Source organism: Peromyscus eremicus, chromosome 10 (assembly GCF_949786415.1).
Source record: "Peromyscus eremicus chromosome 10, PerEre_H2_v1, whole genome shotgun sequence".
In the NCBI taxonomy this organism is placed as follows: Eukaryota; Metazoa; Chordata; class Mammalia; order Rodentia; family Cricetidae; genus Peromyscus; species Peromyscus eremicus.
In genome coordinates this window covers 81,467,114-81,493,365 of record NC_081426.1, presented here as the reverse complement: position 1 = coordinate 81,493,365, position 26,252 = coordinate 81,467,114, and the positions used below count along the sequence as shown (strand labels likewise).

The following is a 26,252-nucleotide window of genomic DNA, read 5'->3' as shown; positions in this document are numbered from 1 at the left end:
CATTAAATTCCTTTCTGTAAGCTCAAAAACTTAACCCTTGAAAAACAATCTATTTTTTTTAAACTGGCAATAATTTTCTTACATACAAAAAGAAAGGTACAAATAATACTGTTTTATTAAGTGTGTGTGTGTGTGTGTTTGAATAAAAACACTATTTCCACAACGTCTGTCATCTGTTTATCTTTTGGGTTCCTTTTGAAACTGAAGGTATAAAAGTAAACTTCCCACACTCAATTCAGTAGATGAAATGCTGGTTACCAGATGCTTCTGTGGTGCTTAACAATATAATAATAATAATAATAATAATAATAATAATAATAATAATAATAATATGCCTACCCAGAACCCACTAAGTCAGATGGTCAGGCCAAGCAGATATCCTGGTGTTGCAAACTGCCTGGAAGGTTCTGGCTCACCCTAAGGGTGTGAGGGGAAAGAAATACCTTGTGTACAAAGGTGCAGGTAAGGAATGGGGAAGCCAAGACCAAGGAAAAGAAAATTAAGGAATTTCAAGCTGAAAGACGAATTAACTTTTCGAAAACAAAACGCAGAGTTCCAGCTGCTGTCGTTTCTCTACCTACAGCACAGGTTGGCTGGCGAAAATCACGCAACCTGACGTTGCTGACAAAGGTCCCCAACGTCAGTTCCACTTGTGCAGAACCGTGACCGAGAGCAGTGCACCTGCCCGCGCCTGGGGAGAGAGAGTAAACACTCCCAACATGCACCGAGGCGCTGGGCGTGGCTCAGGTTGCTCACACCCCACTGCCATGGGCAACCCAGCAATAATTAACTGCTGCTGGCGCTCGCTCACTGTGCCCGGGAGCAGCACGGTGGGGCCAGCCATGTGCTCTCCGCCCCGCCGGCTTCAACCGGGAGCAGGTGAATGACTAGGACCACTACAGCGAGGGACGCTCGCCACCTCCGGCTCCGCGCTGCTCGATCGCAAGAGTCTCCTCTGCCCGGCGTGATCATAGCAGGTGAACTTGGAGGTGGAGGGGAAGACCCCCACTGGGATTGTGGGGCGGGGGGGAAGTTGAGAGCGGGACCCGTAGAAAGTTGAATCCATAGTCGGGAAGGGCAAATGGGCGCGTGCATCAAGTGCAGCCCTAACCCTGGTGTGAGTTTGCCTTGAATCAAAATTTTCTCAGTATACTCTTTCCCTGGACAAGGTAAGCTTGTGAGGAGGGTGGGGAAGAGTAAAGGGGAAGGTTTGGAGCAGCGAGGCCAACCTGCCCTCTCCTTTCCCAAAGAACCAGCTCATGGACTTCACCTGAGCTGCAGGAATCCCCGACCCTAGCAAATGACTAGACTCCTGCGTGACACCCTCTGTCTCTTCATTTAAAGTATGTATTAAATGACCACATCGTAAAGGATAGAGCCATTGAATTGAGGGTTCGGTTAAATATTCGTTTCCTCAAGACAAATCACAATGAAAACGATTTGGGATGTAATGAAGACCTCACCAAACAGTGGTTAAACATCACTGTAATTACGCGGATGTACACACATTAGCATCTAGATTCTGAAGCCAGCCGGGGAGTCATAGGACTGAGTCTTGTGTCTATTACTTACTAGCTTTGAATGTTATTTCCCATATCTAAGCCTCAAAAGTCTGCCATGTATGAAACAAGCATGATATTATCTATCACATAGGGCTTTCGTGGGGATTAAAGAGGTAGCAGGTATTCCACAAATGGCACCTTTTATCACCACCCACAAATCCGCAGCTCTGTAAAATGGGTGGTGTGGGGAGGGCAAGCTGACCTGAGCTAGGCAGACAACACCAGACCCTGGGGACACTGGAAGAGAACAATGCATCTAAGACCAAGCTGGTAACAGCAGGCAAGCATCAGCTTTCTGAGGAGCGGCGAAATTGCCTGGCTGCTCATCACATTCAGGTATTGAGTGTACCTGGTGGCCAATTTAAACTTAGATGTTATTCACTTTTATTTTGTGAAACTCGTGCTTATGTCTAAGGAAATAAAACATCTGTGGTGGAAAAATTACTATCTATCTCGTGCTGTAGAGCCCTGGCCTTCAAGTCTCACAGGAAAGACTGCTTTTGAATGATTTTCCTCCAATTAGACCGTCTGGGCCATGCCCTCTATTGCAACACATATTGAATGGTTACGATCAAATGATGGTGATGGTGCTTTGTCAGTCGCTAACTCCTCAGCTTAAATGACAAGGAAGTGACTTTTCCTCATAAAGGGTCCTGTAAAGTATACTTTCGTGGCTCTTGCTGTTAGTTTTATGAATGTCGGTAAATGGTTTGCCATGAATCTTGACAGAAAATCACCATCGTCTTAAGTATTCTTTTCTCTTTATAGAACTTCAATTTCCCAATGCACTTTTAATTAGATATTGACTGAAGAATTATGAATACAATCCTAAAAGCCAAATGAACCAAAGTTCATCATGCTGTTGGTGTCTTTTAGTATCTAACAGTGATTAGTGCTGTTTAGCTTATAAAATAATCAAATTTATTTAGACTAAATTAGAGTATTTACTTTATTACATTTACATTAATGTTCAGTATAACTGAACATTTTTTCATTTACTATACTGAATATAAATGGCTGTATACAATTTAAAGCGTTTGATTTTCTATCTCCTAACAGATATATCAATATACAGAACACTGTGCCAATTAGATAAATCTATTTGACTATGTTTAATATTTTAATATTGAGATTAATCTCCTTAACCACATAAAAAACTGTAAGTCTTCCTAGTTAAACTGTCTTGTTATACATGTAAGTTTATCTGCTGTTCCTAAGGTATATAACACTTCATTACAAATTATAGAATGTTTTAATCAATCAGAGAAAAATAACCAAGGTATTTAAGAAACAATGAACTTTTCTAATTATGTTCAAAATAACATAATACATAATGCAGATAAAATATCATTAAATATTTTACACTCAACTCTTCGTTTCCTAAAATGAGTAACTTATATTTATAACTAAACTAGATGTTTAATGCTAATAATAGTCCATTTCCTTGTATAAATTCCTGGATTACAATGTAGATGGAGGATTCTGGGACTAGCTGGGCCATATAGTGGTTTTATTTTCAGCTTTTTGCAAGTTCTCCACACTGACCTGCATGGTGGCATCAGTTTGCCCTCCAACCAACAGTGAACGTGTGTTCCCCTTCTCCCACATCCAGGTGGCATCTGTTGTCAGTTGTTTTATTGATCTCAACCATTCTGATTGGAATAAGATTAAATCTCAAAAAAACTTTCATCTCCCTAATTGCTAAGGATGTTGATGTAAAGATATATTTTAGCCGTTTTCATTTCTTCCTTTGAGAACTCTCTGTTGAGGACTTGTACAGTTGGTTTTCCTCAACTTGACATGAACCTAGACCTATATGGGAAGGAGGGAATATCAATTGAGGAATTGCCTCTATCGGAGTGGTCCGTAGGCAAGTCTGTGGGCATTTTCTTCATCAATGATTGTTGTTGAAAGGCCCTGCCCACTATGGGTGGAATATGTATGCAGGCTGAGCCAGCCATAGGGAGCAAGTGAGTGAGCACCATTTCTCCATGGTCTCTGCTTCAATTCCTGTCTACAAGGTCCTGCCTTGAGTTCCTGCCCTGACTTCCATCCATGGATTAGAAACTGTAAGCTGAAATAAACCCTTTCCTCTCCAGTTTGCTTTGGTCGTGGTGTTTATCACAGCAACGGAAACAGGCTAGGACAAGTTGGTAGCTTGTTGTTTAGTTGGTTCATTTGTCTTCTTTACTCTGGGGACTTTTGTAATCGTTCTCTATGTTCTGGATATCAGTGCTCTATCCAATGGAGAGCTTGTGAATATGTGTGACAGTAAATGGGTGAAGCAGGCTGTATTTATATTTATGGGTGTGTATATTGTATGTGCACAGATAACAATAATTAAAGAACATCATGAATTTGAGAGGGGACAGCACGAGAAGAATTACAGGGAGGAGAAAGGGGATAGAAATGATATACATGCAATACTCATGTATGAAAATCTCAAAACACATAAAAGAGGAAAAATATGTTTTAGCAAAATAAAAATGAAACAGTCAAGTGTTGAAAGTGCAGCTTCTAAACAAGTACTTCTCAATACTATCCCTTGTATTAAAATCTACGGTAGAGAACTATTCCTTTGCAGACATTTATCTGTGCCTTTCAAAGCTGTCAATTATAGTGCTTTCACACAGTTGGTACTGCTGATTCCAACAGCTGAACGTAGGGATGTCTCCTACTGAAAAGAAGTCAGGACTATATCGAAGGAAGTATTCACTAATACTCAGGGTCCAGTTGATGGAGGTTCAAAAGAGAAAGTGTTATTTTACATCCAGGAAGTGAATAGGAAAAGTGAGTCATGATCTTTGGGACAACAACTTTTAGAATTTCCTTTTGGAACCTCAGATGGAGCAGGGAATCGTTGAGCCTCACCACAGCGCTGGAGTCCCCAGTTGATTATCACGACACCAGTTTGCCTTCCCTTCTGACCCCATTTCCCTCATCTCCCAAGGCACTCCAAGGAGAAGAGACTGCATTGCATAAGTGCCATGGGAACAGGCAATTGATTTTAGAGATTTGGATTTCCAATGACATTTCATCTGAACTGAGAGCGATGGATGGCATGCTCATTTGGAAGTCTAGTCTTTCGATCCTTTGATCCATATCCTGTTTAATATTGCCTTAAATTCAAGAGTTGAAATATTTAAAACCAGGTGTAGTTATACACGCCTATAATCTCTGCACTTAGGAGGTGGAGAAAGGAAGATCAGGTATTCAAGGCCACCCTTGAATTCCAAGGCAGCTGTCAATCATGTCTACAAACAAGGCACTGTGGAAAAGAAAATTGTGGAGCCAGGCATTTCTTGGAAAGCATGTTTCTATGAACTCTCTTCCTTCTTTCAAAAACTGAATAATGGCTGGAGTTACAGATGGCTTCCAGCAACATCTCATTTCCCCTAAGTGGAAGTTCAATCTGCTCTTCCTATCTCCAGGTTTTGAGAAAACACCTTTATTTTAATGCTAAATACATATCTGTACACCCTTATTGCTTCTCCATGCAGGAACAATTGTCTCTGAAAAATAATGCCACGTTTATAGTCCTTAAAATAATCTTACCTCATAATTAAAATACACACTTGTTCTTTCCATCTGATACTTCTGGGGTTATTTTTGTTTCTTAGTTACTTTTTATTGTGTAATGTAAGAGAAGTTTCCTATGTATGTTTTTTAAATGTACATATGAAATCAAGAGGAAAATCACTCATCCTCTTATAGCACTTAATACTTTAGTGTTTCCCTATTGGTTGAGTATATTTAATATTTTATTAATTTTTGTGTGTATACTTCATATACTCACTCTAAATGATGAAAAATGAAGTAGTAGTAATCCCATTGTGAAGAATCTAGTAGCCAACTTAAGGAAAATAAGATATGGGTAAATAAGGAAAGAGAGCAGTTAGGTGATTAGCAAGCTGTGGATAATGTATTATAAAAGTTCAGAAGCCAGAGAAGTCCTGAGGAGTTAGCGACGTTGTTCTGTTTTGGTTTTCTATTTGGCTTTTTTAAGGAACCTGACCCATTGGCTATACACTCAGATCTAGGCTGTATTTCTATGTCCTGCATGGTAGCAGGCTCAGGGGAGACACTCAAGAAATAGTTGGCTAGATATCCAAAGCAGTGAGCCAAGATTTCCACTTTTAAATAAGTAACCATTGAAGTCACCCATGCTTGGGCACTGAAAGATGTTTTAAATAACCAGTCTATTTGCATTCACTGGGACTTGAATTCCCTGCCTTCTCTCCCCGCCTTCCTCGTTGTGGTGACTGGCAAATCCAGGCATGCCCACATCTAAGCAGGAATACACAGCTGGGGGAAAGTGAACCCCAAAGGCCTCAGCTTTCTTTTCTCAGGTCCCGGGGCAGCCCACACACTGGTGCCATCCGTCAGTCACCATCTCTGAAGGTTCCAGATCCATCTGCCAGCTAAGAATGACTGTGCTTCCCTGTGTTTCTTCCATTCAGGCTTCTCTTAATTAAACCTGCCTGCTGTCTCCAGAGCTGAGACTTGATTGCCCTGTCAAACTTTCTGTCTCTTGAAATCCATCCTATGGGGCAAAATGGAAAAGTAAATAGCCAAACTTATTAAACCAGTGCTCTTATTTTATACATAATCTAAGTCAGTCAGCTCTCGCCCCTGGGCCTGGTAGTGACTATGATTCACTGTCCAAGCAAAGGGCATGTTTGTAGCAACCATTTTCCTCCTCCAGTCATAGTGCATTGTGTTCCACCAAAGAACTCAGTGCCCGAAGTGTGACCTCAGAAAGTTCCAGACTTCCAGTTCTTCCTTGTTTTCCTACATCCTCTTTATCTCTGCCACTTCTGACTCTGTTACTTTCTTCCTGCGCTTTTATGATAACTGATTCAGACCTTAAACCTATCAAGTCTCACTAATTTAGAAGATTTTCATCAGAACTCCATAGAGTTTGTTTTGCTGAGTCATAATGAACAGGACTAGGAAAAAAGAAAGGAGAAACGGTTTGAATTTAGAGATCCACACTTTGTTCTGAGTAAGCAAAATCTCTGAGATTTTACCAAATCATTCTCTTATGTTTTAGTTATTACAGTTCTCTGAAAATTTTAGGCAGTTTTTGGATCATGCATGTTCAAAATTATTTTTATGCAATCATTGCACCCTACCTATGAACACAGTTTTTTAATTCTTGTCCATTGAATTCTATTCAACTGCCTTCTTTTTTAAGATTACATCTTTCAGAGGCTTGGGAACCTATCTGCAATGTACTTTAGCACAGATTACAATCTGACAATATACTTGAACAGTGATGTGTTTGCCCTCTGAAATAATGCTATTTTAGTTTTTTTTTAATGACTACAGAGAGAAAGAACTGATAGGAAAGCTACTGTGATAATTCTTGAGCCCATCACTACTCAGTCTATCACACAGCACTTCCATGATCTTCCTCCTTCCAAAGATCCTCAGCCTTTGATGAGAATTTGCCATCTGACTTATAGATGGTGACTTCTGGGTCCTCCCATTGTAAGAGTGGACAAGACAGCTCTCTAGGTCCTGGATTCAGGTTGTATAGTAAAAGTACAGTCCAAGAGTACTTACGTGTAGATTCAAATCTGCTTATGACAGAAGGAGGGAGAACAGGAGAGAGACTTAGTTTGGGTGCCTGATTGGACATGTACAAAATAATTGTGGAGGAGGAAATACTGGAGCTGAGAGGAAGTCAGGGCTGCAGACTGTGAGACATCCTAGTGGAAACTAGGTGGTAACAGGGCTCTAGAACTGAGAAGCTGGGCGGATTAGCAGATTCATTTGTTTGGAAGTAGAGCCAGAGAATTGAAGATGGAACAGACTCTCAAACCAGCTCGTATTTAAAGAGACATGAAGACGTGAGCAGAGCAGACTAAGACACTGAGATCTGTGAAGTGGCAAGAACTTAGGGCAAAGTCACAGTTGCTCCACCTCAAAAGCCTAAGCAGAAAGCATATCACACGGGGGAAGAGAAAACTCAGTCTTGCCTAGTGCTTCTCTCAGGCAGACAAAATAGACAATTTGGCAAAGTACTGATTATTTAAAGGTGGGAGGAGAGGTACAGGGTAAATTAAAGAGATGGTAAATAACCCATAAATTGATCCAGGAGGGAGAAGGTAGTGTTTCGGCCACATCATCATCACGGAAGAATCTTGGTGTGGGATATCCACAATGCATTTTTGTAGGTTCTAAGAATGAAAATATATATATAAACAAAACTTGGTTTAGATGCTAGAGCAAGGTCTGTGTAACCAGACATCCAGATCCATCAATTCTTGGGAATGGGTGACAGTGGTTTGTTAGGCTCATGGGCAAACTATGTCTTTGTTATAAGGCAGCATAGCATGGAGACATTTGTAGCTTGGATTTTGTCCCTTCTAGCATGAGTCTTTCGTGATACAGACCTTTGGCAATTATGTGCCATCAAAGAGACAGTCTCACAATTTGAACAAGGGCAATAGAAAAGAAAATAAGGCATAAATCAGTAATGACAATGTGGGAAGCAGAAATACATAACCAGAGTGGTGCAGCTAAAGCAGCATGAGGAGATTTGTAAAGGACCCACGTGAGTCCATCTGGACCTACAGTGGAGATTACCTTGTTATCAAGCTGAACAGATGAGGGGACACTTGATGGCATGAAATTTCATTACACGAGGCCTGGAAGAAATGCTTTAGGGCTGTGTTTGTAAAGATAGTTTGAGAACAAGTGAAGATGTAAATGCCAGGTTAAGAGACTTAGGCTGTGTGTACTAAGAGTGAAATCCAGGAAGGTTGGTACCAAGAAAGTAATGTGATGGTCAGAATGGTAGAAGCAGAAAGAAAGAAAGAAAGAAAGAAAGAAAGAAAGAGAGAGAGAGAGAGAGAGAGAGAGAGAGAGAGAGAGAGAGAGAAAGGAAGGAAGGAAGGAAGGAAGACAGACAGTCCACAGTAAACTATCCAGCTTAGAGTCTGATGCAAGATGTCGGTTGAGATCAGCAAAGTGCTTGAAGGAAAAGGGTGCAGCAAGATTTTGTGAGACTAGTAGAATAACTATTCCTTCTTCTTCTTCTTCTTCTTCTTCTTCTTCTTCTTCTTCTTCTTCTTCTTCTTCTTCTTCTTCTTCTTCTCCTCCTCCTCCTCCTCCTCCTCCTCCTCCTCCTCCTCCTCCTCCTCCTCCTCCTCTGTCTCCTCCTCCTCCTCCTCCTCCTCCTCCTCCTCCTCCTCCTCCTCCTTTTTCATCATCTTCCTCCTCTTCCTCTTCTTTCCCCCCTGGCATCCCAGGAATTAGTATATAGAATGTATTTCACTCTTCTTAACCTACCCAAACAACCAGCTATGAAAGTAAAAAGAATCCCATATAGATCCTCTTTATTAAGAAAATTGAGCTTTTCTTTCTAGCCTGCCTTTTGATTCTGAATATAGTGCCTGTGGTTTTCTAGGCTCAAAACAATGGTAATCATGTGTGTATTTATACAAAACAGACCAAACAGAAAATATGCTTAATATTTGCGACCACACCCTGATGCCATTTATGTGAACTCATTAGTAGAGGTGATCCTTGGTATCTGATTTCCTCAGGCTTCAGAGCCTGTAGGGTAGGTAATTGGAGGCCATTACATTATCCTTAGTCAGCTCTCAAGCCAGGACTTGACTTCAGTGCCTGGAATCTTGTCCTGATCCAGGGTCCAGCCACTTTAGATGAGGCGGCTGCAGTAGAAAACCTGTGATTCCTTACACTGATTAAAAACATCCTCATATACATTAGAAACATAAGCAAATGCTAAATTTAAATAAGACACTAACTTAGGGATGTCTCCCAGTGACAACACATTAATACTTTCCTAATGTTTTAGGGCATCCTCGGATCATCTTGGGAAGGGGGAAAGGATGACAATGATGGATCACCAGTACCCTTCTTGGATCTTTGTCAATGAGAGGACATTCATAACCAGGTAATCATACACCTATATGATATGTTAGTCTGCTCCAGTCACTGGGAGGATATGCCATTCAGACTTTTCTAAGCATGACCTATGACCAACAAGACCAGTGCTGTGAGTCACTGGGTAAGATTCTAGATAAGAAAGTAAAGTAGATTCCTAAAGACTGCTAAGCTGTGCACTGTCATAGAGGAGCCACTCATGCTTCATCGACAGCTGTCTGATTTCATTTAAAATTGTGCTTCAGTTTTAATAGTTCAAATATGTATGAAGACTAAGTTAGGGAGACAACGCTCATGGGTGATAGTAATATACTCAGGGTTTGCGCCAAGGCCAGTAATCATGCATTTAATCCTTAGCTCTCTCTTTCCGCCTTTCCATTTCTGATACATTCCATTTTTCTTTTGACATGAGATTATATAAGAAGTGGTGTTGGGGTCCACAGAGGTTTCCTACTGAGATCTGAGCTTGCTTTACACAGCAGGGCTGCCTTAGAGGATGGCTTGACAACGTGCATGGTTATCAGGTGTCTGGGATGGTCTGCATTTGGATGTGCTAGGGGGAGATCTTTTGCTCCATCCCTTGGCATTTCTATAAAAAGCCCTTTAGAAGAGACATACGGGGCTGGTGGGTTTTGACTCAGGCCCTCTTGAGGCTATCCCGTGTTTCTGTCTGTATCTCTTCTCTATATTTCTATCTAAATCTCTTATCCCTCACTCCTCAAGAGTCCCTGGGGTCAACAAATGTGGAAGCTGCCCCCACCCAATATGGCCAATATCCTTACCTCATTTCCTACACACAATAAATAGCATCTCCTATTGCTTTGGGAATAACAGACATTTAAAATCTAGAAAGATGAGAGCTGACCTTGTCTGAGCCAGGGCAGATCCTGAGAAAGAGAAAGAGGTAGTGCAGACTCACACGGTACCAAAACATGCACCAAGTCGTATGGAGGCTGAGGTACGAAGTGGAAGCCATGTGAGAAATGCCAGTGTTGTAGGACAGAGTAGCAAAGCAAAGGGCACCGGTGTGGCCAACAGCCACCACTAGATGATAAAGATGAAGTAGAAGAGTAGAAAGAAAACATGAAAAGCCGACTCAAAGGAAGAAGTCTCTTGTTTGTTGCTCAGACAGTGGCTGTCTACTCACTGTGGAAGGACTGTAATGAGCACCGAGCATTCAGCAATGAACCAAATGTAACTCTTACTTTCAAGGAACTGAGAGTACAGCCAGTAGGAACATATGTGCTGAAATAAATGAGACACACAAATAAAACAGGAAAGCGAGCAACGAATCCGGGGCAGACAGGCAGGGAGTCTATAATTCAAGGAAGTATTCAAGGAAGACCTTAGTGAAGACAGAGGATTGGAAGAAAAAGCTTCAGCTAAGTGGCTGTGAGCATCCCAACCTCTGAAACAGGTGCATACTGACAGTATTGGCCAGCGTACAGGAATTAAAGCAGAGAGTTAACAAAGCTGAGATGAGAGACCTACAGGGCCCAGAACACATGGTGTTTCAGAGGCCATTGGGAGACTTGGCCTTTCCAACCCAATAAGGTGAGAAGCCAAAGAAAGATATTGAATACACTGGTGGTGACATCGGTCTGTCTGTTGTTTGAGGGGCACATTGAAGAAGGGCATCGATAGAGGCAGGGAAGTGACCATTCAAAGAGGAGATGGTGGTGCCCTGAACCATGGCCACAAGAGACATAGAACAAGGACCGCAATAGACTGCCCAGCTTAGATACCTGTCGAGCTTTGCAAAGTGCCCAAAGAAAAGGGCATATCAAGGATTTAATGCTACTACCTTGATAAACATTTTACATTATTTATGTTGCATTTACAGAATTAGAAATGCTGAGAAGATTTAAAATATGTATATTGAAAGAATAAAAGTATCCAGATCAAACATCCAGGGAAAATTGTAGCTCATTTATTACCTTAAACAGACTCCATTTTACATAGCTGAGACCACACTATATCTTATTTTACAAGCCCATCATTAGATTATAAATATTTCCCCATACCACTAAAAGAAGTCTTCCTAAAGTGTTTTGATTGATACAGTAGCATTCAATGATACAGAAACACTACCCTGTAGTCATTCCCTAATTTCTGTCTTCAAGATGGCTGTAGTATTTTGATACATAAGGCTGGTTGACAGAAATAGCCGGGAATCAATGTGTACAAATAAGGCAAGGTTACTTCTTAAAATTAGCTCTCTAAAAACATCTGCTTTTGCCAACAGCTGAAGGTCTCATGATCTCTCTTCCTTATTTCTTACAGGAGTGCTTGGTTATACTAGGTAAAATGTAAATCATTTTTTGCATATGTTTCACAAAGTTGGACAGGCGGGTGAGCTTAGTGTACGAAATGATTTTTAAGTGAAACATAGATGCTCGTCTTATTTTAACCATTATGGAAAATATTAAGACATCCAGACTGCATTGGGCTTGCTTTCTTTCCTTCTTTCTTTCTTTCCTTCCTTCTTTCTTTCTTTCTTTCTTTTTCATGGAGGGAAAGAAAGGGTTATTTAGCTCACTTGTACATTTAGCCTTAACACTTAATATGTAAAATTAATATTTCCATCTCTGAAAATATTTTGATAAGCGTTTTGTAATACTCAGCTATAATATAGAAGGAAAAAAAGGAATGCATTTTGAAAACCTGTGTACATTCCCGCAATATTATTTCTTTGCAATTAAATATATCACAATGAAGCTGCATGTTGTTGGGGATGTTTCCAAAGTAGATGCTCAGGACCTTTGTTTTTTGTCTTTGAATTGGTCAGTTGAAGAACCCAGAGTTTGTCTTCCATAGTCCAGGCATCTGTTAGACCGTGGCTCTCCACATGCTCGTTAGAGCCCTGTATGACTGAGTATCATCAGGAAGCAGCATAATCCCACAGACACGATGCATCAAGATAGAACTTTTCAACCCGAGGTCTGTGGAATGCTTGATTCTGATTCAGAATCTCACCAACAGTACAGACGCTGGGCTCCGTCCCAGAACTGGTTGGGTGACTCTCCTGCCTACTGAACTCACTGAACTGCTCACAGTAGGAAGGGCTGATGTTCTGGCAACTTCTAACTTTCCATCATAAAACTCCTGAAACCATAAGATATCTGTGCAAAACTGTCATCAAAAATGATAACAATACTGCTGGCTGACCCAGTATATCCACATCTGACTAACAGCCCCCACTTGTTTACTCACGGAAGCATGTTTTCAGCTCCCTGTCTGCATTAGGCATCATAGTAAACAAAACAGAAATTGTTAACTTACTAAGGTATTTTCATTTGCCTGTACCGAAACGCAGGAAAGTGTTGGAAATTGTTTTTAAAATACGAAAAAGTAGTACCTACCTAATGGCAAATTTGGGTTCAGCACCTTTAATGAGAATTAACATATGAGCAGTAAAACAAGAGGTCCAAGGGTCATGGCCCTGCAGCCAGCAAAGCACTTGTATCTTAGGACTGGGTGACAGTTTGTTTGCCAGATTTCCTGGCTCACAGGTGTTGGCATCAGTTCCTTTGAAGCTCCAGTAACTATGGTTCCAGGTGCTGCTTCATTGCCTGAAGACACCACTGTGCTGGGTGCCCATGCAAATACTCCAAATTAAATATGCTTCCATTAATTCGTTTGCTTTCAAAGCACCTTTATTTTACCTTGTAAATCAGAACACTTCAGAAGTGAGTAAATACCAGCCCTGTATTTAAAGCAAGCAAAAAACCAAAACGTCCAATCCAGTTTCAAATGCAGGTCGGATTTCAGAACCCGGTAGGGCTTTGTGCTTCTCAGAACCTGATGTCAACCCTCGCAGGCCAAAAGGCACATGTGCATTCCTGCCCTTAGTAAATAAGTTTAATTAGCATGGCGTCATGAGTTTGTGCAGAAAATACGTTATTCCTTACAGCCTTTTTTTCCAGGCATGTTGGGTCGGTACCCTTTGCTGAGACAGAAGAACTAGCCACCTACATTTCTAAGCACAAATTATATACAAAGGGACAGTGTTCCCGAGGCTGCCTCCTACCTGGCTCCGAGAGCCAGAGGGCATTGTTACAACGCGAGTCCAGAGTCTCCAGATCAAAGGAGCAAACACCAAGCCCCAGCCAGCGAGGTCTATGAGGAGAAGTATTGCTCTCAGGAAGGCCACTTCTGAGTTTAACGAGGATACTAAGGTTTTTATGGAGTCAAAGGTTTAAAATGAGCCCAAGACAAAGACAAAAGCCCAAGATGAAGCCTGTGCTTAGAATCATCTGCTTTAAAACATGGGCATTTTTCTGTGTGGGGATTGTTTTAGAATTTTCACAGTATTACTCTCTGATGATCTGGTGAAAATACAGGAGTATTATTAAAAAAACAAAAAAATCAAAAAAAAACAAAACAAAAAAAAAAAAAAAAAAAAAAAACCTGAAGGACACCATAGGTCTGTGTCACAGAAAGTGTATGTGGAAAGACAGTACTCGTTAAAAGTTCTTAATACCCAATATTTCCCCAAAGGCATATGTTGTCAGTCGTCACTGAGTGTATCAGTGACCGTCCCCTGATACTGCCAGTACAATTTATCTGCTATGTGACCCATTCTGTTACTCCAGCAAGTTCAAAAACCCAGACCTTTCCAAGACACACAGAGACTTTTCCAGAGTCTGACTTCAAATTGCAAACGCTCCGCCCCTCTGTTGATTACCTGTGTAGAATTTAATTTCTGATGTCTTACCAGTTGCATTGGTAGAAGGTATGTGTCATCTGTGTCATTGTTGGCTCCCCGCCGCCACCGCCGCACAGTAGACTGGGATTCAGTTTCCATATTTTATTCCCTAAACAAATGATGTTTGAGGGTGAACCTTGAGCCAGAAACTAAAAGAGCTAGGGTTTTAGATAAAGCAGAACCCTTCTAAAAGGACTTTACTGCCTGACGCTGCAGCTCTCAACTTGCCCAGAGGTCAGGCCATTCCTTGGAGTTCCTGGGTTTTCATTTGGGGATGGGGTAGGTATCTTCATGTCCGCAGTTGCCAGGTGGCTTCGCCACTGTGCTCTTTGTGAAGTGCCGGCATAAGGAATATAAAACAAAGTAAGAGGACCTCCCCTGACTGAGATCTAGGAGAGACTGTTTATACCAAAGTTTGACGAGGGGGGAGCTAAGGACAGTTTAGAGAATCAGGATCAAGAGGGATCTGGTGCAGGAAGCCTCAGAATCCAGTGGCCAGTGAGTTAGAGCAAGCGAAGGGTTCCAGGCTGGCTGAGGTATATGGCACACGAAAATCTCTCTCTTTAAATTTAAAAAATATATATTTATTTTATGTGTATGGATGTCCTGTCTACATGTCTGTCCACACACACTGTGCAAGCCTGGTGCCTACAGAGACCAGGAAGGCATCAGATTCTCTGGGAATGGAGTTGTGAGCAGCTATTAAGTGCTGGGAATCAAACCTGGGTCCTCTGGAAGAGCAGCCAGTGCCCTTAACCTCTGAGCCATCTCTCCAGACCTGAAAGGCTCTCTTAAAAGGACATTAAAAAGGAAAGCAGGAGAGGGACCATGTGCCGTGATAGGGATTGGAGGGTTTTCACAAAGAGCTACAGATAGACATTTAAAGACGTTAAGCAAAGCAGATGCAGATGATGTGATTAGACATGTTTAGTGCTCAGCGGACCTGTGTGAGCGACAGGTGGGTGTTGCTCAGAACAGCAGGGCAGTTGGTTAGTGTATTTATTTGAAGACAAGAAAAATCAGCGGTCAGAGTCGTGAGAGCAAAGCTGTTAGAGCAGCTGCCGAGCTATGTGAGGAGAAGCTCCTGCTTGCTCACCTCAGGGGCCCCGAGAATCACGAGGTACCTTCTAGCAGCGCTCTCACAGGCCTGGTGAGCCTGGATGGCCTACAGGAGACCAGTGGAGGGCTTCATTAAGTGAAATAATTGGATGGCTTCCCCATCCAAAAGGAGCAGAGCATGGGAGTGTGAAGCCACCTTTGGTCTTCATTCTTAGCAGGCACAAAGTCCCTCACCTTTCACACACAAAGGACATGGTTGCACAGCACACTTGTGCCTCTCCAAGCAATGACCAGTGATGTGTAGCACTGCTGTGTTTACTTTTCAAGTGACTTTTTTTTTTTTTTTTCAAAAATTTCCATTAAGCCTTGTTTTAGAAGAGGTTGGAAACTTGAAGTGTAAGTGTACAGCGGGGTGAATGAGAAGCAGGCATTTGGAACCGTGATCTCGGCTCTCCACCCAGCCAGTCACCTCCACTTCCAGAGCCCATCCAGAGCCTTGCACAGTTGAAGCTCCTTGATCTCTGGCCTGGAGGACTACAACAGCCCCCCCTGGGGCTTCCATTCTGAGGCCCATTCTCTTTGAGCTTCCAGATGTTTCTCTCCTATGTAAGCCCCATTATCTTGCCAAAATCCTCCAAAGGTTTCTTGCTGTGCTCAGAGCAAGATGCCCGCCCCTCAGGATAGCTTCAGAGGCTAGCAGGCCCTCTACAACCTCATTTGGAATCATTTCTTTCCCTTCCCTTCAGAAGCACCAGGCTTGGTCCTGCTCTCGGGACACTTGGGTCTGCCTGGAATCTCTCCCTTGCTCGCTCTTCTCTGGCTGTGTGCTCCCATTACTGAGGCCTCAGTTTACTATCTCAGACCTCGTGAGCTGCCTCTCTCACATCTTCGTCCCAAGCACTGTCCCATGGAACCATGTTTTCTTCTCAGAAATCTTCCCCTCCTTCAAATGAAGGTGTGCCTTTTGTTTTGTTTCCCTTTCTTTTCTTGCCCTCTCTAGAAAGTCGTTCTCATCTATGGAAGTCCCAGCGCTATGCAGGGCAGTGGTGGCGCATGCCTTTCATCCCAGCACTCGAGAGGCAGAGGCAGGTAGATCTCTGGGAATTCGAGTCCATACCCCGCTTCTACCACAACACCTGTTACACTTTAGTCCCTTACCAGAGTCCCACTGGATAAAAATGAGAGTAACTGCCTCAACGACCTTACCCATAGCATCACTATGACTTCACATGGATCATCCCCAGATGATGTTTTCCTATCGAGGGGTAAAGTGAAAATCCACATAATGCATCTCTCTCTTTTTTTTAATGTACATACAAATTTGGAGTCACTAGAAGTAACCAGTGTAGTTTTAATCAGAAGGACAACATAGCTGAACTGACATTCTCCCTGGAGAAAGCCTCTCCCTCTTTTAAAAAGCTAGTATGACCTGAGTTCTCAGTGCTGGAGTGGATGCAAAAGTGGGCTTCTTCAGCTGCACTGGACTCACTGAGGACCTGGCAGGAATGCAGATTCTCAGGGCCCACCTCAGACCTCCTCAATTAGAAGCGTGGCAGGCACAGCTCAGCAGTCTCATCTCCACAATCTCTGTGGGCCATGCGGTTGCCCATTCAAAGTTTGTAGTTAACGTATGGAGTGGCATTCACATACTGAGTGGTATACTACACTTCCATGTTTGTGGAGCTTTCAGACAGGATTTTCTTCACCATCAAGGGCTTCTCACTCTATTCCCTCCCCAAACAGCACCAACAAGAAACAGAGTCACATTGGTCAAAAGTATCAGGTCTTCCCTTTGGATTGGCATTAGCAATGGCACTCATGTGTAAATGGCATTGACATTGTGACCCAGCCCCTGCTGCTGGGTGTCTCTGGCCAGAGAAGAAGGTGGCCAGACAGAGCCTTTCCTTCACGCTGGGCTCTGCCCACTGACAGCACAAGCTGCCACGAGTACTTAGCTGCTTGTGCTAGCAGAAAATGAGATCTGATATGCAGCCTCCCATTGCCGCGGTCAGCTGGACAGCAGGTTATGGTTAATTTTTAACCTTCAGCTTTAGAAACCAAACATGAAAGGCAGTGGGAAGCACCCCTTCTCTTTGATGGATAGACAGCCCTCCAGGGTGCAACGTTTTCAAATACTGATATTTATTCTTCTGAAAGGAGTCTCTTTGAAAGGGTCAGACCCAGGCCTGTAAGCCTGAAACTGAGGAGGCAGAAACAGAGGTTCCTGAGTTCTAGGCCAACCTAGGCTACAGAATAAGTATTCCATCTTTCTGTCCTGTCCACACCTTGTACTGCTTAGTGATGTGGTTCCAAGCAGCAAGAGCCCACTCATACAGTGGAGTTTGTGTAGTTAAAACATCTGGAGCTTTTCCTTCGTCTATCATTTAGTTCCCCACCTCCCGGCCCCTGACCTGGGGCAGCTCTCTCTCGATAGTCTAGCATAGGGTTTCTGGAGCAGCCAGGAACTCTTCCTCTTTGAAAGGACAGAAGCTTGGTGCATGTGCCCCTGCACAGGACTATTGGTGAAATTATTAAGGCCACTCCACGTAGTTAAAAGGGAGGTTTATTTAGTGGCGTAACTTACAAATGAAGGGATAGGTAGGTCGAAGAGTCTGGGAAAGGTGTGTCGCAGTCCCTTGGTGTTCTCTGGAGACTCTGCTCGGTCTACCTCCAGCGTCCAGGGTCCAGGCACCAAGAGAAGGTGATGCATCCGGATCCTGGGTCTTCAGGGTCCTCTCTTGTTCCCGCCTTGTAGGGGTGACAGTTACTGAAGCCTCAATGGGGGTTGGAACTTCCAGATCAAAGCTGGAATGGCTACCCACTACACAGGACTCTGACGTCAAAAGAGGCAAAATTTGCTTCAGTCAAAGATGGCCCTCTTCTCCCCAGCACCCCGCCCTGCCCCCGCCCCCAGCTTTCAGACTTTGGAACCCAATCCCTTCATTTGCAATGGAAATGAGACTAACCTACTTTGCTAAACTGAGGAAGGTCTGTATGCCAGGTGGTGAGGCATTCTTCCTTCAACACCCCAGCCAGAAAAAGAGGCCCAAGGCAACCTGGCACCCAAGGTTTCTTCTGGGGGAGGCCTTGCTCAAGTTTGCAGTTTTGACTCCAGGATTCAGATGGATAGTAAGGAAGGATAAAGTGGGGTCTGAGAATTTTGCCAATGCTTACAAAGATCAGTAGTTCACAATGATGACAGTGTTAGCAGGCTCAATAGGGATTTATTTTCTATTATGCTCATATTTCCTGATTCTACCTTTCTAGGGGCAGGCAGCCATTTATACTATGAATTATGGATATCAGTTATGAAAAATCATGAATACATGAAACGCTTAATGCACAGTTTGGAAAGTGTGTAGCATTACAAGCCACAAAATAATAATCCCTAGAACAGTCAATTCATTACACCTACATGTTTAATTTCTAATTGTTTTTAGATTTATTTTATTTTATTTGTATGTGTATGCATGTCTGTGGTGTGTGTGTGTGTGTGTGTGTGTGTGTGTGTGTGTGAGAGAGAGAGAGAGAGAGAGAGAGAGAGAGAGAGAGAGAGAGAGAGAGAGAGAGAGAGAGCGCTCATGTGTGCATGTGCATGCACAGGTTCCCATAAGGACCAGAGACTTCAGAGCCCCTGAAATCGCAGTTACAGACAGCTGTGAGCCATCTGATATGAGTGCTTGGAACCAACCTTGGGCCCTCTGGTAGAGCCCTTAACCTCTGAGCGTCTCTCCATCCCCTAATTTCTAGTTGTTTTATAAAAGCATATAGAACGTTTTAAATTAAGCTTTTGAACCGATCACATGAAATTGTTAAATAATCTCACTGCTAAAATTTAGTATTATGAACAGAGTCAATGGAGAAAAGAAAACTAAATGTATTAAAAAAAAAAGTAGGTTTTTTTTTCTGCCCTGTGTATTGAAGGGACTCAAGTAAAAAAAGGGACTCTAAAACATGGGAGCATGCACAAAGAATGTCACCTAATGCCACCAGCAGGCTGCAGTTCAGTGACTGACTTGAACTATCAGCGTTTCTCAACAAGTCTCCCAGAGAGCGGCGCAGACGTAGGGCACAGCCAAGCATGGCCACGGACGTCACATGGTACACGGTCGTCTCTGAAGTTCATGCTGCGTTACAGCGTGTGACAATCTCGGTACTTTGTTCACATTGAGTACAAGTTGTAAGGATCAAGAACGGAACAGAGCTCCGTGGTTTCCAGGGAAAGCATAGAAGAGCCACTTTCTAATGCTGTGAACAATTGGAAAAACAAGACGGGATTGCTATGTTGCAACTCGAATGTGACGTCCATATGTCTCTGGATAGGAAGCATAACTCCCTTCCACCCATCATCCTGTCTCATGTCTGTGTTTATTACACTTTACAAAATCAACTTAGTGTTCCTTCTAGACAGCTGAATAGTATGATAAGAAAGAGGAACCCATTTCTTGCTAAGTTCATTATCGATGGCACACATCAGAATGTGGGTGCCTCCCATCTGCTGAGCAGCTCCAGTTCTGGCCACAAGGTACAAAGTACACCTCAGTATTTTTACAGATCATTTACATATGCAAAGTATGCCTTAGCATTTTACAGTCCACTTGTATATGCTTTTAACTCACTAAAGCCAAGCAGGACCTTAGAGAGGCAGGTGCCCTTAGCATCCCTCCTCCCCTGTCAGGTCCTTCCTGGCTCGCTCTCTTCCAAAACCCATGCTAGAGAATTCTGGGCACACATCAGCACCTCCTAGTATCCCTGCCCTGCAATGCCAGTGTTGGAATGCCAGTTTCTATGGTGGAAGCTGATGGTCCCATAAATTCCTTCAGTTAGAAGTTCAGTCTGTATAGAAGTTTGGCATTTCTCAGTTTAGTAAAAACACCTTCCCCTTCATATAGCGTGTGAAGGTGTTTCTTAAACACCCATGTTATGTACTGTGATGTAATATTTTATGTTCCAAAAATCCCACAAATTTTTCCCAGAAAGTCAAGATTTGATGACTCACTCAAATGTGTTTAAATCTTATTTCTGTTTCTTTGCCGTCTCTGTCTTCTAGACACCCCAGGTTCATGAGGAAGGACCAGATGTGTAGCCCCTTGCTGAGCTACCAGTTTAGAGCTTTGTTGGGGGATGTGAATGGCCTGTACTAATCAACAGCTCTGTGTGGGGTGGGGACATATTTGGGAGCTGAGAGAGAAAGAAGCACAATTTGTTTTTTTTATTATTCATTAAGAATGGGCCCACTTAAGCGGGCTCTTAAATTCTGCTAAATTTACCACTGACAAATCACATTGTATATTTAATCCTATCCCTTTTAATGATAAGACAAACAAACCAAAAAACTTGGGTAACACTCTTCATCTGGCCATACGTGCCTATTCTGCGATTATTTTAGACTCCTTCTAGACTCTGGATCATTCCATGGGACATTCAAATGTCTTCCCAGAGAACACCAGCCTTGTTCGTGAACTTCTTCCTCAGTGTTCTGATGGTCTCAGCCTCGCTGGCTGCCTCCATGTTGTCTCATGCCATGTCCCCTTCAGCTCTCTACCTACGGGCTTCAGTGTTAGTCTGCCCTCCTCTTGCCTAGCACTTCACCAGCTCCCCGTTTCCCAGAGGATGGATTTGTTTCTGAAAGTGCTCCTTCTTACAAATCCCTGGTTCATGCTCAGCTCTGAGCTGCTCTCACAGACTGCAGAAATGGTGATATGTTCTTATTAGTGTTCAGCTGGCCTGGCAAGCTCTTCTGGTTTAGTCATTGCCCACCCAGGTTCACCACAGGGGCCATCTTGTGCTCACCTGTGTATGATTCTGGCATGTATGAATGAGTGCCCATTAGTTCAGCCTTTCTGTTAGCATGCTTAATTTGATTTAGCAGACACAGAGAACCAATGGATGGTGACTCTTTATCTCCTTATGCCCCGTTTTCAACTAATGAACCTCGTCTATCACAGGCTCCCCTTTCTTCCCAGTGTTATGTACACCCATTCCTTCATTGGGTCCATAAACTAATCATCATTTAAAATCCCCTCTCTGGTAAGATGCACACAGTTAAGAGGCCCTTGTAGAATGCATTCACAATCACTATGGTTTTTCACATAACTTCTAAGTTTTATGATTCCTCATTTTACCTTTTATCACTAACTTTGCTAAATTAATTTAAATGCGCTGGGCAGTGGTGGCACACGCCTTGAATCCCAGCACTTGGGATGCTGAGGCAGGCAGATCTTTGTGAGTTCGAGGCCAACCTGGTCTACAGTGCGAGATCTAGGAAAGGCGCAAAGCTACATACCTTGTCTTGAAAAATCAAAAAAAAAAATTAATTAATTTAAATGCTTTAGTTTACTGAGTTAAAGTCTTCTTCTATGTTCCAAAATCCTTCAAAGTTTTCTTAATACTTAATCAAAATTATCCTGCATGTGAAGAGATAAACGTGAAAAACTTTGGTGGTCTCTTGTTACCCTATGTTGCACAGTGGAGTATGGATTGGCAGGATTCCTCTGCAAAGAGCCAATTTTAAATATTTTTAGGGTGTGTGGATCATAAGGTTGCTGTCGGAGACATTCCACTCTGCAGTTATAGCTCAATAGCAGCCGCAAACAATAAGCAAATAAGTTAGTGTGGCTAGACGCCATTACAAATTCATTTACAAAAGCAAGCATCCCCAGGACTGGGGGTTGTCAACTCCCCAAGTCATCTGGAGACTTGCTTTGGTGTTAGAGGATTTGATCAGACTCTGTTCAGGGACTGAACATTTCCATTGCGTGGTCCTGAGTGATGCTCTGAAGGCTTGTGCCATGCCATGTACTGGGGTTTTTCCAGAGCAGAAGCTGAGGGGGTGAGATTATATAAAGTTCCATGTGCTTCCACAAGGATGCTCTGTGCTCAGCATATCAGGACTTGCATCCCTAGTGAACCTGAAACTCCTTTGTGCTGCTCTGGCATAAAGAATGAGAGCTTATAAAGGGCTATTGGGATCTTTAGTTGTAGTACAATTTTAAAGGTAATGCGTCACAGTAATGACCCCAAGGGACAAAATCAGTGTAGCAGAAATACTGGTTAATATTAAACATTTTCAGTAAGCCATTTGGGAAATGGAACAGCAGCCTGGAGGCCTTCACTGGGATTTCTTCCTATGGTCATTGCATGGCAAGTATGGACCCCAGAAATGTGCACATTGGAAATTGCAGTCGAGGAAAAGTCAATTCAAAAAGCATGTTTCTGTGACTCCAACATGTAAAAACAATATGCATAAGGCCTGTTGTTCAGTACTCAGCCAGGGTTTGTTGACTAACAGCTTAAGATGAACAAGTCTCTACCCTAAACATCAGGAAAATTCACTGAGGGAAACCAAACTGACTGCTGTCCCAGAGCCTGTACTCTTATGGGAATGGCAAAGATGTTTGAGGATCAAGGAGACATGCACAAGGAAATACTTAGAATTAAATGTTATGGGATATTTTTTGACAAATAGGTTTACTTTAAACAACTCTTTTTCCTCTATCTTGTTATTATTGGTTTTCTTAGGAAGAGAATATTCTGATAATTTTACTGAACCAAAATTAATTGAGTGCCTACTGTGCACTGATACTACCAGGGTGTACTGGCTGGTTTTGTGTCAACTTGACACAAGCTAGAGTCATCAGAGAGGAAGGAGCCTCAGTTGAGGAAATGCTTCCATTCTTACAGATCCAGCTGTAAGACATTTTCTCAATTAGTGATCCATGCGGAGGGCAGGCTCGGCCTATTGTGGGTGGAGCCGTCCCTGGGCTGGTGGTCCTGGGTTCTATAACAAAGCAGGCTGAGTGAGCCATAGGAAGTAAGCAACATCCCTCCATAGCCTCTGCATCAGCCCCTGCCTCCAGGATCCTGCTTTGCTTGCGTTCCTGTCCTGGCTTCCTTTGGAGATGAACAGCAATTTGGAAGCGTAAGCCAAATAAACCCTTTCCTCCCCAACTTGCCTTATGGTCATGGTGTTTTGTCCCAGCACTAGAAACCCTGACTAAGACAGAGGGATACATAAAATCTGAACAAAACTTCTAAGTATCCCCTTGGGGAGCTTCGTTCTGGTGGAAAAAACAGAACACACAATTGAAAAGTCAAATTTATAGCAGGACATTATGACTCATGCCCTTAATCCCAGCACTCTAGAGGCCCAAGCAGGGGGCTTCTGGTCTACAAGGTGAATTACAGGCCATCCAAGGCTACACAATGAGAGCTTGTCTCAAAAAACAAAGAGAGGAGAGAAGGGAGGGAAAAAGGAAGGGAGGGAGAGTGGGAGTGAGTCACGAAGTCAAACTTACAGAGCATTAGAGGATACCTCGGAGGCAGAGAGTGAAGCAAGAACGCAGCATATGAAGTGTTGGGAGAGGCAGAGATTTAGAACGAGTGGTCAAGAAAGACTCCTTACATAGGTGGGTTCTTAAAAAATGGGGGGTGGGGACTTTATTTTTATTTTATGTGTGTATGGGTGTTTTGCTTGCCTGTATGTCTGTGCATTATGTGCATGAATTGTCTGTGGAGGCCCCAGAGAAGGGTATTGGGTCCTCTGGATTTGGTGTTAGGAACAGCTGTTAGCCAGCATGTGAGTGCTAAGAAAGAACCCAGGTCCTCTGGAAGAGCAGCCAATGCTCTTAACCACTGAGCCATTTCTCCAGCTCCATAGGTGGCTTTTGTTTGTTTGTTTGTTTTTGTTTTTCGAGACAGGGTTTCTCTGTGTAGTTTTGTGTCTTTCCTGGATCTCACTCTGTAGACCAGGCTGGCCTCAAACTCACAAAGATCCACCTGCCTCTGCCTCCCGAGTGCTGGGATTAAAGGCGTGCGCCACCACCGCCCAGCCCATAGGTGGCTTTTGATGAAATGTTTAAAGAAAATGAATGAATGAAGGAGCTAGCAGTGTGATGGTGAAGAGGAGGCCACTCTAATTAAGCAATCAGCAAGTTCGAATCCTTAAGACCTGGAGTGTTCAGGAGACATCAAGAAAGTGTAATAAGTGAAAGGAAGAGTAATTGGGAATGAGATAGATGGGCTGAAGAAGGCTAGATCAAACCTCGTCTCTGAAGTCGCTATGACAACAAGATGTTGAATTCTATGCTGAGAAGACACTGAGGAGTTTTGAGCAAAGGAGGAAAATGGCCAAGTTCACATTAAAATAACTCCAGTTGTCAAGAATACACAATAGATACAAGAAGCCTCTGGGAGGGTCTTTTCTGTAATCTAGGTGAGATGTTAAGCCTTTCCAGATGTGATGCCTCAGAGGGAAGGGCGGAGACAAAAGTGGAGGAACCAGTGCCCCAGGGTCTACCTGTCACCTGCGTGAGAGTCCTCTGGAGCAGTGAATATTAATAATCCATTGATTGGCCATTGCTGTAACATCAAAGAGAAAGAACCATAATGTCGGATGCATAGTAGATGCTCAGCGCTGGGTGGTTGACTGTTGTGAAACAACACAAAGTGACAATGTAGACCGTCTTTGCATCACAGCTGCTTCCTGACCAAGCTCTCCCACCAATACATTTAATTTATGAATTAGCATAATTAAAATGTGTTAATGTTCTCAGAATGCTTCGGATTCCCATGGGATGTCTTAAATTAAAATGGTGGAATAATTATGATTCCACAGAAACATTTTTTCATCTCCTACTTTTAAGAAGTGAAAGTACTATTACTGTGTTTTCTATTCTAAGGCTTAAGGTTGAATGTAACTGAAAAAAAATGCTCTTTCTTTTTCTTTTCTTTCTTTTCTTTTTTTTTAGGGAACAACTTAATTCTTTACTGGAGGCTTATAATGTTTTCTATGAAAACCAGAAAAATCTGCATATTTTGTATGGACAGGTAAGCCCACTAAAGAAATGCAACAGCTTGATTCACAGAGTCTTTACCATGTAGCTGAGTCAGGGTGAGCTGGAGTCTAGAACATAGGAACACATGGGGGTCTATATAAGCAGATAAATCTCTAATTTATCCTGATTGTCATGTTTAGACTAATTCACAAAATAGTAGGCCTGGAATGCCTGCGAGTTTCTAAGCCTTGTTGGCAAAGGAAAGCATACAAAAAAATAATATTAAGGACACATTTGCTTTCTGTTTTAAAATGGAATGTTTCTCAAATAATGGATAATGTTATGAACAGTAAGCCCACTACTTTCTTACATTCAAAGCAACATGTGTGTGGAGAGGTGTGCACTGTGACACCATTTGCAATGAGAAAATGTGACAGTACCCTTGTATCCACCAGTGTGGTATTATTACATAAATCATGCTGTATCTGTAAAGTCAAGTTTGATTCGTTCATTAAAATGAATAAGTTGAGTTCCAGTGAATGTATGCTATCTCATAATGTCAATAATCTTAAAATGTTAGAGAAATAGTTCAGTCATTAAATTGCCTAAAAATTGGCTTTTCATAATCACCAATGACTTTCTAATAAAACTTTCTAGTTTCTATGCTCTCAAAGTTTCTATAACAATAATATATTACCTTAATAAAAAGATATTTAACATATAAAAAGGAGATAGGTTTGAAAATTGTATGAGAATTGCTTTGTTCTTAACTTTTCTTTATGTATTTGCAAAATATATAGACACCTGTTTGCTCTTTTTTCTTCACTCACACATTTACTCCTTTTGTTATACTATTTCTATTTTGAATGAGTACTTAAAACTATTAATTTTTTCACAAATTTATTCTGTGTGTGTGTGTGTGTGTGTGTGTGTGTGTGTGGTGCATGCACATAAATATGCAAGCATACATACCTTGTTCACACGTGTGTGTGTGTGTGTGTGTGTGGTGCATGCACATAAGTATGCAAGCACACATACCTTGTTCACACATGAGGAGGCCAAAGCATGACGTCTCTGGCTATCTCTTCTCTCTTTGTTGCTTTGAACCAAGGTCTCTCACTGAACTGGAAGCTTGCTGCTTCGGGCTAAACCATTCAGAGAGCTCTAGGGCTCAGATTGTCTCCAGGCCCTGGTGCTGAGGTTATGGCCAGATACAGTCATGCCAGG

At 42.5% G+C, this 26,252-nt stretch overlaps 1 protein-coding gene across 1 annotated transcript in view; it reads left to right on the top strand.

The window, feature by feature from the left end:
- The first annotated feature begins 899 nt into the window (after positions 1-899).
- The window catches only part of Rassf6 (Ras association domain family member 6), a 40,737-nt gene continuing 15,384 nt past the window's right edge, over positions 900-26,252 (top strand). Inside the window, exons 1-3 of the mRNA XM_059274654.1 lie at positions 900-977; positions 9,394-9,492; positions 24,999-25,077. Of these exons, the coding sequence (XP_059130637.1) occupies positions 9,428-9,492; positions 24,999-25,077 (144 nt within the window). The 5' untranslated portion in view covers positions 900-977; positions 9,394-9,427. The remainder of the gene's footprint in view (positions 978-9,393; positions 9,493-24,998; positions 25,078-26,252) is intronic.